Source organism: Gadus chalcogrammus, chromosome 9 (genome assembly GCF_026213295.1).
Source record: "Gadus chalcogrammus isolate NIFS_2021 chromosome 9, NIFS_Gcha_1.0, whole genome shotgun sequence".
Taxonomy (NCBI): domain Eukaryota; kingdom Metazoa; phylum Chordata; class Actinopteri; order Gadiformes; family Gadidae; genus Gadus; species Gadus chalcogrammus.
In genome coordinates this window covers 23,192,804-23,204,459 of record NC_079420.1, presented here as the reverse complement: position 1 = coordinate 23,204,459, position 11,656 = coordinate 23,192,804, and the positions used below count along the sequence as shown (strand labels likewise).

Here is an 11,656-nt window from a genome sequence, read left to right as displayed (position 1 = left end):
AATGGGGTTTCTTCCTAAGGTATTAATGTATACATTATTTAATAGGGTAAGGGTTGAAGAGCTTGGTGGATGTATATGTATAGTGTCCCTTCCTTTGCATTGTTGACATATCTGTCAGCGTATATGGGTAAATGTGAGGCACTCATAGTTGAGCACATCGAGTGGCCAGAGGTTAGAAATATTATGATGGCAAACATAAATGAAGTAATTGCCATGGTTTTTATTTGGGGTATTTTAATTTTTCTTAGGTAGCCTTAAAAATAAATAAACAAAACAAGGACAACTAAAGAGTTGTCCCTTTTGTGGCGACCTGTGGACATTCCAAGTATTGCATGTGTTGCCAAGTTTGCCTTGATCAGGGTTTGAGCAGCAGCCGGTCAGTAGGCGTTATCAATGGGAAGGAACTAGAGAGGCGTCCGCAGCCAAGTCCGTCGCCGTGTTCTGTCGACACTAATAAGTGCGCCACAGATTGGAACCTTAACCCGTGTCAGGTGGGTCGTTCTCCTTATTTCCTCAGAAAGCCACACACAAGGTATGACATATATAACCTATACCCTACGATCTTTCATCCATACTATTCATATTTCTTTCCGGACCCTTTAGGGGTGAATACTATGCATAAAATATTTGTATCCGTTTGTTAGGATATTAGTGGCTGATGCATAGTAATATACGTTGTCATACTTGTTCCCACTACCGACCAAATGTAACTGCAGAATAAGAACAAGATTGGCATAGTCGTTTTTTAAATCCATAGGCCTAATTGGTGCAGATTGTCGGAAATCCAGCTCCAATAGTTTCTCCTTCTATATGGATAGGGTCTATCTTATTACGCAGCCGAATGTATATGCCAACAGAGCTAGTACACTTTCACAACAAAGTAGACTACAGTTGAAGTAGCCGACTACGACCTGCCTTGGTTAATTGTCTAGAAAGCCTAAACTATAGTGTCATCCCTAAAGTTTTTTAAATGATGGAAGGGTAGGATTAACCAACGTCCCGGAAGCAATGTATGACTGGGAACATAGGGAGGAATATCCGTTGTGTTGTAACCTTTTGAATTGAACATTTTCTATGACAGCTGCTTTTATCTATCATAGAATTATGCACCCCAATGTAAAGAGAAACTCTTAACAACAATGTGTTCATCTCTCACAGGATGTCCGCCATGTATCGCCTGAAGCAATGCTACCCAAAAGGAATTAGCATTTCTAACCTCCACACAAGCAGCCAGGCTTGTGCTATAGAGCATTTCAAAATGCTTGTGCTTGGAGGAGGAAGTGGGGGGATTGCAATGAGCGCTCGGATGAAGAGAAGGTTTGGAGCAGATAATGTGGCTGTTGTGGAGCCTGCAGAGGCAAAGAGCTATTCTTCACCATCAGATCTTTGACTGTTCATAATCAGATTCACCCTTCCCAAGATGAAAACATAAACATAGCGATCTCGTTCTGCAGACCCACTACTACCAGCCCATTTGGACCTTGGTGGGAGCTGGGGCCAAAACATTGGCCTCCTCGGGTCGCCCCACAGCCAGCGTTGTGCCCTCCGGAGTGAAGTGGGTGAAATCCAGAGTCCAGGAGATCAACCCAGACTCAAACACCGTGATCACAGACGATGGGAAAGAGGTAGGACTACAGTTCAATCTCCTTATGTTCGGTCACCAGTTTCTTTCACATTCATTTCAATCTTCCATTTTACTTCAACAGATATCCTACGAGTATTTGATTGTTGCCCTCGGTATCCAACTCCATTATGAAAAGGTAGTGTAACTTTTCTCTATTTTTCTTTTCTTCAATATATTCTATGTTTGTATTGGTATCACAACTGTGATACAAAGATGTGTATCGTCCACACTCTCAGATTAAACATGGTCTTATGTACCTGACGGACATAAGACCGTGAGAACCCTTTTTGTCTTGGTGTTTCTTGGTAACCTTTGTGCCTTTATGCCTATCAAAGTCAGAAACGTTCATTGTTGCTTGGTAAATGCAGCCTGTGTCTTCCCATGATCGTACTTCATTAAATCAAATACTCTTCTGTCAAGATACCCCTACAATTAATTTTGTTTTATTAATTAGATTAAGGGTCTGCCGGAGGCATTTGACCATCCAAACATTGGCTCAAACTATTCAATCCAAACTGTGGAGAAGACATGGATAGCCCTACAGAACTTCAAGGAGGGAAACGCCGTCTTCACCTTCCCCAACACGCCGGTGAAATGTGCAGGAGCTCCACAAAAGATCATGTACCTCGCAGACTCTTACCTACGAAAGGTGACCAAATGTTTCAGTCATTTGAACTTCGCTGACTAGAGAGATGGGCCTTTTTGCGCATGAAATGCTAATGTTGTTTATGTTCCAATGTAAGACAGGGAAAAGGGAAAAGGCCAAAATAATATACAACACTTCACTACCGGTGCTGTTTGGGGTCAAGAAGTACGCTGATGTTCTGTGGGAGATAGTGAGAAGCCGGAACATACAAGTGAACCACAGGCAGAACCTCATTGAAGTGCGGGCCGACCAAAGGGAGGCTGTGTTCGAAAATCTTGACAATCCTGGTGAAACCAACGTTGTACAGGTGCTTTTCCAGATCTGCTTTCTCCCAATTAAAGTCAACTGAACATTTGTAATTTACGTATAATATTTGACATTAGTATGTGTATGTTTATTTCAGTATGAACTGCTTCACGTCACACCACCAATGGGGCCGATACAGGTGATCAAAAGTAGCTCATTGGCTGATGAGGCTGGTTGGCTCAATGTGGACAAGGAATCCCTCCAACACAAGAACTACCCCAACGTGTTTGGCATTGGAGACTGCACTAACCTGCCAACAGCCAAAACCGCAGCTGCAGTGGGTATGTCAAATTATTTCATGACCTCGATTGAATTTAAGATAACGATATGTGTGTGTGTGTGTGTGTGTGTGTGTGTGTGTGTGTGTGTGTGTGTGTGTGTGTGTGTGTGTGTGTGTGTGTGTGTGTGTGTGTGTGTGTGTGTGTGTGTGTGTGTCTTTTTTAACTTCCTTACAACCTTGATTTGTTTCCTGTGTCTCACATGATTACAGTAATTTAAATTGTATATTCCAGTCAATCACTGTTAAAACTCTGTGAAACACACCCATGGAACTTGGAAGGGCATGTTGAATATAGATTATGATCACTGGTAAACTAACCGCTTGAGATCAGGTTACACGTACACAACATTGCTTCTATTTAGTCCATGCTACGTGCCCAATGCCTCATGCCAACTGTCCAAGTTTCTATCTGGGAATTGGTGAATTCTCTGCTTAATTCCTATTAATACCATGTATCTTACAGGTATAACCTCCTGTAAGATGGTAGTATATTATTAATCTTTTATACTTGCATTTACTTGATGAGTTTGCATGTTTTTTGGATATATTTATAGAGATTGTAGTTTTAAGATTATTCCCTTAAAGTTGCAATGTGTTGCATTTCATCCTATCTTAAAATAACCTGGACATATATTTGGTCAATGCTGATCGATAGGGATTTCTATAATGTTTATAGGGGGAGCGGCTCAATCGTACACATTGTGACTAATGGTAATTGGTGTCTGTAGACAATGTAGACAGAAGATAAAGAAGGGTGGTTTATAAACTTATGCTTTGATAAGATAAGATAGACTTTATTGTCATTGTACAGTCACCTATACAATGAAATTGGGAGTGCCAACTGAAGGTGCATTACACATACAAAATAAATAAAAGAGAAAAAATAAGGCTTGAGGATTAGCCTACCATCTAAGGCATGTAAATATATTAATTGCATAGTTTAGTTACGTTTTATAATGTATTTATTTAGTTGAGTGGATTGGAAATTAAATTGGGTATCGTCAGTATCCACAGATTTATATTTTGGTTTTATTTATCGTGCTATAGCCATAGGTGAATCCCTACAGAGTTTGTGATAGCCTAACATTATGATTTTCACATTTCCCATCAATAGAGGATCAAATGGTCTGAAACATAATGATATGTTTTTCAGCTGCACAGACTGCAATCCTGGACAGAACTATTAGCAAGGTCCTGAAAAACCAGAAGCCTGATAGAAAGGTGAGAGAAAGTAATAGTTAAAGTATGAGATCTTTACTACTATAGGAAAGAATTAGAACTTGGATTCGATTTCCCACAGGTTTCCTCCCTGATTTCCCCATCTATTTGAGTCCTCTAAATAACTTTGGATGAAAGTGTCAGAATAATCAATAGTAATACTATTTCATCATATCGATGTCTGTTCACAGTACGACGGCTACACATCCTGTCCCCTGGTGACGAGCTACAGCACGGTGGTTCTGGCCGAGTTCGACTACACCGGACAGCCACTGGAGACCTTCCCTGTGAACCAGGGCAAGGAGAGCAGGATAATGTACCACATGAAGGCAGACCTCATGCCCCACATATACTGGCAGGGGCTGCTCAAGTATGTACACCGTCACATGAACCCAAACTTCCCAGTACAATCGATTAATGTCAAGAGTGGTAATTTCACAGCCTGTAACTTGATTGATTCATTTTTACCTCCATTTGGTTTTAGGGGCTTTTGGGGGGGACCAGGACCCTACAGAAAACTGCTTCACCTTGGAATGAAATAAGAATTGGCTCTGGATGTGTCGACATTCACATCGTTGTGATGAAGATCGTTTTCCTATTTTCAATGTTGTCTTAAACTTTATTCAGATATTTTTCATGTTTCAATGTTTTAAATGCCATTTCCATGCAGTAGTAAGCATAATAGCTGGTGTATAAATCATATTACATATGTTGTCTCAAACTCAGGTCCTACCGAAACAGTGAATGGTCAACTCTAAAACCACATGTAACATTAACACACGTTGCAATAAACGAACAGCACAACTACAATCCCCTTATCAGCATGCCCTGGTGTGTGTTGATTCATGTCAGAACTTTTGACTCTAGAGCGCAACATGCATGCGCGTGTGTCCCGGTGGCGCGCTCAGTCGTGAAAACATTGTGCACGAGTCCGCTCTGCCACGTTCTCTTGCGCGTGTCGCGTTCTCGCAGCACGCGAACGATGTTTGTGGCGAGGCGGGAAATGGCGTCCACGGACATGGCTGGTTTGTGATTAGCTTGAGGAGCTAACGAGCTAACGAGACAGCTGGCAGCGACCTCCGCGTCCCGACCCAGTCACCGCCCCCCGGTCGAGGCTCACGGCTGTCAGCCTGCGTCGAGTCTGAAGAGTTTAGCAGATCACCGGTAAGAAATCAACCGAGTAAACAAACAGTTTCCCAGAGCTAGCCTGTGTTTTTGTTGCTAAATGCTAACGCAATAGGTTAGCTCCCTGCGTGCGGACTGTGGAGGGGGCGTGGTCTAGCTAATCTTAAACAGCGCGAGGAGCGGATCGGATTCGGAACGTCTGCCTCGTGCCGTTAACAGCGACACCTGCCAATCACGCCCTTTGCATCGTGTAGACATGCCAACGTAGATCACCTGGAAACGATTTCCCGAAATATGAACCCTGTGGTGTTGAGGCCTTTTGCCTGTGGGGCCGGGCTCCAGTTGAGGTTTGGTGTCCTGGTGGCTAGCAGTAGCTCCAAACATCACAGCTCACAGCCTCTGTAACATCTGGTCGGCACCGTGCACACCTGCATGTATGATTGTGGGCGGCTAGCTCAGTGTCGAGGTGTCCCTTAGCAATACGCCTCAGCCTGGCTGCTGCTGACGAGCTGGCCGCCTCCCTGCGTGGTTGAGTCCGCCGACTCCTCTGCGTGAATGAATGATTGTCTCTTTGGATAAAATCGTAAACAAAGCCCCCTCAATTTAAATGTGGCTGCTGTACCACCACGTACATGATGAACGCCGCTAAGTGAGGGACGATGACACATGTGACATGATTGATCAAATGGAAACAGCCTCTCCATCCCTGATCCTGTTGTTAATGTGACACCTTCCGTCCCATGTTGCGTCACCGGAGGATTGTTAGACCACAACCATAACGCAACGATACGCAGCAAAAACGCGCCATGCGTTTCTGCTGCGTGTCGTTGTGTTATTGTTATTGTTATGGTCTCACAATCCGGATTCGTGTTCGCAAATTTAAAGGCAGTGCATTGACGCATTCGGCCATCACGTCAAAATTAACGAATACTCTTTTCGAACATTTCCACTTAAATGATATTTGGCGTGGTGCAGCCAGCTGGTAATTATGGTTGTGGAATATTTACTGCTTGTGGGTTTTTTAATCTTTGCTCTGGCTGGATTATTTATGACTGGAAACGTGACTTAATACGTATCGAAATATCGTAGTAGGCTATTCCTTTATATGGATGTCTTGGTCATTCCAATGAATCAGGTGAAAATTGAGTGTTATGCACTTGTTTATGCAGGCCCAGGTTTGTGTGTGTGTTTGTTTGTTGCTGCAAACTGACCCTCTAGTTTGGCCAAATGTGTCAACCTTTAATCTAAACTAATATTTTCCAGGTCTCTAACCGGGACTTTCTTTGATGTTTCAGGGTTATTTTTTCTATGTGACGGTTGAGCATGATGAGGTTGAGGGTGCGTAAAGTTCCTCAACAGCCAACTGCGGGCCGTGGAAGCCGTCAGTCCAAGGCCAAGCGCAAACATTGTGAAGTGGAGCCGTCCGCGGCCAGGAGCAGGGGCAAGATGCAGAAGAACGAGACAGGCCTGTTCTCCACCATCAAGAAGTTCATCCGTGGGAACGCCGTCAAGGTGAGGGGACGAGTTGGTGGTTTTCAACGGGATAGGCTTGCACTTAGTCTAGAACCCTGATAGTCCCAAACTGTGTGCGTTGCTGAATCGTTGTTTGAGTTGAATAAACTAATGATTCATTTAATTGTTTTAGTTCTGGTCCCTTTTTTGGGAGTTTCCATATCTATTTTTCTTATTTTATAAATATCGGATAATTTGGCCTTGCATGCTCTCTAAAGGTCGAAATTTTAATGTAACCACTCAAAACGGAAGAACTTAATTTGATAATATATTTGTTCTTAAGGATGTAAGGCTGTCACCTATTGCTTGAGCAGATTGATAAAAAAAATGGCTAATTTGTTGATTCAATAGTTTTAAAAAGATGATTGAAACAGAAGTACTTTTTCTAATATCCATGGAATATCCCGATGCCTTGTTTCAGATAGAGCCGGACATACCTTCCAAAAGGAGTCGCATTGATTGTACTAAAGATGGTGACCTCATCGCATCCACGCCACAGACAGGTCTGTCCAGCAGATCAAGAGTTGGCCGGAAAACCCCAAGTAAAGGTATTGGTACAAACAGTATTTTAAATTATATTGTACATTTAGAGAAACAAATTGGGACACTTAAGTATTTGAAGTCCAGTTTTTAAAAGTTGGATTGATCTTAAGGTTTGGGACACTTTGTTGGAAATAACATTAAGGAGAGAGGTGATTGAAGTCTGCTGTCTTTCCTCAGTGACGATGGCTGGCAACAGTAAGTTCAGTAAAGCCAACGGTAAACTGGAGGCTCATGTGGAGGCCCCCAGCAGCCCCCCGCGCACCACGCTGTTGGGCACCATCTTCTCCCCCGTCTTCAACTTCTTCTCCCCAGCAACCAAGACAGGTTCACACCTTTCTGCCCTCAGCACACTAACGCTTCAATGTGACGTTTTGTTTTAAAAAGGAATGCTTTAGATTTCAAACTTAAAGTATACATTGGAAAAAATATCCCCAACCGCCAGCGATTTGTGTTCCTCTACAGCCACCCCTGGGTCGGACTCCCCTGGACAAGCCGTGGAGGCGGAGGAGATTTTGAAGCAGCTGGATATGGACAAGGTTGAAGGGATTCAAAGTAGTACACTGACGTCGACCGAAGGCCTCGCTCTGAGCCACGCAGCCCCTGTGTTGGAGCAGAAGCCCGAGGTCGCACCAGACTCCACCATAGAGGAAGGGGAGATAGTCACGGAGAACGACGTGCCCGCCCCTGCGCCAGGTACTCCCTACGTACATCACGGTGTCTGGAAGAGATTTACACTTTACAATGTGTGCAACAAAAGTTATTGAAGCTCTTTGAGGAATAAAATAAACCGGATCATAAAAACGATACATGAGACTTTCTTAACTAAAGTTCCACTGTTATGATTGTATTCTGTCATGTGCTACAGATTGTGTTAGAGGATAGTGTAATACATGCCACTACTGTACTGTACTGTAACCCTTACCCTCCTGGTCTTTGTTTAGCACCAGGCTGCCCTCAAGACGGCAATTATCCACACTCGGTGCCTGCAGCCGCACCTGAGGTCTCCTACGATGAGGACTGGGAGGTGTTTGATCCGTAAGGGCAGCAGGTTATTATTCATCTTAGAGAAGTGACGCTTATGATATGACTTTTAGACTTTGTGACTTTTCTCCTATTTTATGGATCGGGTTAATGGGTGATCAATCATATAACATATAATAATGTATCTTTATTCATGTTAACGTATTGGAGCTTCATAGATGTTTCTGGATTTTTCTATTTCTTTCAGTTACTTCTTTATCAAGCACGTGCCTCCACTGAGCGAGGAGCAGTTGACCCGCAAGCCGGCACTGCCTCTGAAGACGCGCAGCACACCAGAATTCTCTCTGGTGCTGGACCTGGTGAGCAACGTGCCAACACATATCGCCCTAAATAAAGATATTTTAATTCATAAAATAAGGCACTCTAAAGAGATTTCCCTGCTCCTTGAGTTGGCGCTCAATACAGGAATGAGGGGAAACTTGACAGAACTTGACTGAAAAACTCAGTTTGCAACATTAATAAATCCAGAAATCCAGCAATCAAGACATTTTACATTCATCGTTAGACTATAGGTTATAGGTTTGTCTCACTATATATTGATTATCACAGAATCCCTGTATCGCGTTATTATCAGTATTGTGGGCCATGTTTCTCGTATCGTATCATGAGTTACCCTGTGTTTCTCACCCTTAAGCTTGCTACTCGAGCCGCTTTGCCGCGTAGTCCCCATGATAAGGATGTTTTCTGGGGCTTTAGGATGAGACGCTGGTGCACTGCAGTCTGAATGAGCTAGAGGACGCAGCCCTGACGTTCCCAGTGCTTTTTCAGGATGTGATATACCAGGTACGTGGTGCCACGGCTCATATTCCAACCACACACGCATTCCCCTGTCTGGCTCTCACTGACACTTTCTTCTTCTCGCTGAAGGTGTATGTTCGGTTACGGCCCTTTTTCCGGGAGTTTCTGGAGCGTATGTCCCAAATGTATGAGGTGAGTATCCTTTAGAAAATGTGTGGCCCATTTCTCAACATCTTAGATTTGTTCACATAGTGACATGTGTTGTCCTTCTGCTCTTTTACAGATCATCCTGTTCACGGCTTCAAAAAAGGTGTATGCCGATAAGTTGCTCAACATCCTGGACCCGAAGAAACAGCTGGTCAGGTCAGTGAACATCTGGCCCTGTTGGGACTCGAGAGGCTGGTGCACTTTACCATCGGTCCTTGTTTGTTGATGGTTGGGTTTCTGGTTGTTGCTGCAGTTGGGGTGAGATTAGATGTTAATATTGCAGTGATAATACGTGACCCATCTTCGGTTAGTCAAACTCCACAGTTGAGGTACAAGCAGCTTGTGTTTGACCACCATGTGCAAGTGCTACATTAGAGATGCAGGTTTAATCCACTTATAATGGCTTGTCAATCTCACACCTAATTATGAAAATTGGGGGCTTTAATTATGCACGTATCAACCAATAACCAATGATTGGCTCACAAAATATGGTTATTATGAAAACAAATTATGTTTGATAAATAATGCTTAAAATAAGATGAAGGCTGATCTAAAATGATGTAATATTAAATCGTAATGACGCTGTGTATCTTGAATGCTACAAAGCATGTCTGGTTTTATAGTATGTCCTAAAACTTTTGTTCTGAATGGCAGACATCGACTCTTCCGAGAGCACTGCGTGTGTGTGCAAGGAAACTACATCAAAGACTTGAACATTCTTGGAAGAGACCTTTCAAAGACCATTATTATCGACAACTCACCCCAAGCCTTTGCCTATCAGGTAACCCTTTGAGCATAGATTATTTTTTGTAATATTAATTTGGGCAAATGTAGTTTTCTTTCAAATTCTTGTAGTAGAATTTTACTTTTTAATTGTAGCTTTCCAATGGAATCCCTATTGAGAGCTGGTTTGTGGACAGAAATGACAACGAGCTTCTGAAGCTTGTTCCTTTCCTTGAGAAACTCGTGGAACTGGTATGTTTATTGTCTTTTATGTTTTTTAAACATTGGATAATAAGCAGGATATTACTGTTCTTTCCACTGATCGTTGATTTGTCCATTCCCCTGCAGAACGAGGATGTGAGGCCACATATTCAACAGCATTTTCGCTTGCACGACCTTCTTCCCCCAGACTGAACTGCATGATGGGTAACACACTACTCCACAACAAGATGGTATCGTCATAGGAAAACTGCGACTGTACTCATTTTTACAATGGATAGGTCCTTTGCAAAGAGAAATTTGCCATTTCTTACAATACCACACATGAAAAAAAGAAAACACCCCACCTGTGTGTTTCTGAAGGAACACACTCCCAAGTGCACTCTGAACAAACAGAAATCACTAGAGCGGAGGGCTGCAGCAGACCTTTACACTTCGCTGGGACCTTCCTAGAAAATAACATTTTGGGAGATGTTTCGTCTTCGCTCCTTTCTGGATTTTAGACAAAATTGAATGTCATGTGTTGGAACATAAGGACCTTCTTGGCTGTCCACACACTATTGTGTATATAAATGATGTGTAAATATATTTTTTTTCCTTACGGTTTTTACGTCTGTTTCTCTTAACTTTAAACTTTAGTATGTATTTCTTTGAATCTGGGCGCTTTTATAAAAACAAATAAAATGAAAAACGTTGCCGTTTTGTTCAGTCGATGCCACACATCTGCTCTTCAGTTGTACGCCTGCATTATTTTCTATATTTCTGTGATGTTTTACTCCATAAATGCAGTTGTTTGTGTTAAGTGCAGTTTTTTAATATTTGGGAGGAAAGCTTTCTGAAAATGAAATGTTTAAATGCTCTGTAATGTAAAGGCTATCAACGTTTAAACTGAATGCACAGCCATAATGGCTTGGTCCTTTTGGAAAAAAATAGTATTTTGGTTGTTAATACCTTAAAGCACTCTTGTGGTGGTGGTGGAGGGCGGTCCAGTCCTTTGTAAGTTAAAGCTAAATCTTGTCAATTTTCTATACAAGTGTATCACCTTAATCCGGGGGTGTGCTTCTTGGGGAGGGAATGCAGCACCAGCAAATTGTTGATAGGTTGCTCTGAAAGCAAGTTGTTGTTTTTTTTTGTTTTTTTTCTCCCCATTGTCCTGTTAGTGGGATTGTACTTATGTACTTTTATTGACAATTGAATGATCACTACTGTTGTACTCTGTGTTATCCAATGGTTTCCTTAAAAAATAAATTCATTTTTATAAGATTTTCGTCACTATTTTCTTTTTAGATATTGACTTGGCCACAATAAAATATAGAAAATATATACGAACGTTGGCTCAGTATGAGTGTGACATGTATACAGTGCCTTGTGTTTAGCCACCCCGCTAAATTACTAATTTCACTGGATAGCAATTAATACATTAATATTGTTCTATATTTGATATTCAATCATAATGACAGGACAGAAAGTTATG

General features: G+C 42.2%; 2 protein-coding genes across 5 annotated transcripts; both read left to right on the top strand.

Moving 5' to 3' along the window:
• Positions 1-359: 359 nt before the first annotated feature.
• On the top strand, positions 360-4,955 carry sqor (sulfide quinone oxidoreductase). Of its 2 annotated transcripts, none has more exons than XM_056599695.1 (10): positions 360-491; positions 1,159-1,357; positions 1,455-1,625; positions 1,707-1,760; positions 2,079-2,273; positions 2,368-2,577; positions 2,674-2,857; positions 4,010-4,077; positions 4,266-4,444; positions 4,559-4,955. In XM_056599695.1, the coding sequence occupies exons 2-10, from the start codon at positions 1,160-1,162 to the stop codon at positions 4,614-4,616; spliced, it is 1,317 nt and encodes a 438-aa protein (XP_056455670.1). In that variant the 5' UTR covers positions 360-491; position 1,159; the 3' UTR covers positions 4,617-4,955. The 2 variants fall into 2 exon arrangements, with proteins under 2 accessions (XP_056455670.1, XP_056455669.1); XM_056599694.1 differs by having other exon boundaries at positions 401-532.
• Positions 4,956-5,014: 59 nt separating this feature from the next.
• On the top strand, positions 5,015-11,439 carry ctdspl2a (CTD (carboxy-terminal domain, RNA polymerase II, polypeptide A) small phosphatase like 2a). Of its 3 annotated transcripts, none has more exons than XM_056599691.1 (13): positions 5,015-5,238; positions 6,495-6,711; positions 7,133-7,259; positions 7,432-7,578; positions 7,717-7,947; positions 8,196-8,289; positions 8,483-8,594; positions 8,992-9,078; positions 9,163-9,225; positions 9,317-9,396; positions 9,895-10,021; positions 10,120-10,215; positions 10,312-11,439. In XM_056599691.1, the coding sequence occupies exons 2-13, from the start codon at positions 6,523-6,525 to the stop codon at positions 10,375-10,377; spliced, it is 1,419 nt and encodes a 472-aa protein (XP_056455666.1). In that variant the 5' UTR covers positions 5,015-5,238; positions 6,495-6,522; the 3' UTR covers positions 10,378-11,439. The 3 variants fall into 3 exon arrangements, with proteins under 3 accessions (XP_056455666.1, XP_056455668.1, XP_056455667.1); XM_056599693.1 differs by lacking the exon at positions 5,015-5,238 and adding an exon at positions 5,245-5,848; XM_056599692.1 differs by lacking the exon at positions 5,015-5,238 and adding an exon at positions 5,866-6,181.
• The last annotated feature ends 217 nt before the right edge of the window (positions 11,440-11,656 follow it).

Bases quoted from the DNA above. Each gene is read 5' to 3' on its own strand.
- ctdspl2a (XM_056599691.1), top strand. From the start codon at position 6,523: ATGATGAGGTTGAGGGTGCGTAAAGTTCCTCAACAGCCAACTGCGGGC. The intron at 8,595-8,991 runs GTGAGCAACGTG...CTGGGGCTTTAG, and splicing joins TCTCTCTGGTGCTGGACCTG to GATGAGACGCTGGTGCACTG. The intron at 9,397-9,894 runs GTCAGTGAACAT...TCTGAATGGCAG, and splicing joins CCGAAGAAACAGCTGGTCAG to ACATCGACTCTTCCGAGAGC.
- sqor (XM_056599695.1), top strand. From the start codon at position 1,160: ATGTCCGCCATGTATCGCCTGAAGCAATGCTACCCAAAAGGAATTAGC. The intron at 2,858-4,009 runs GTATGTCAAATT...TATGTTTTTCAG, and splicing joins CAAAACCGCAGCTGCAGTGG to CTGCACAGACTGCAATCCTG. The intron at 4,078-4,265 runs GTGAGAGAAAGT...GTCTGTTCACAG, and splicing joins ACCAGAAGCCTGATAGAAAG to TACGACGGCTACACATCCTG.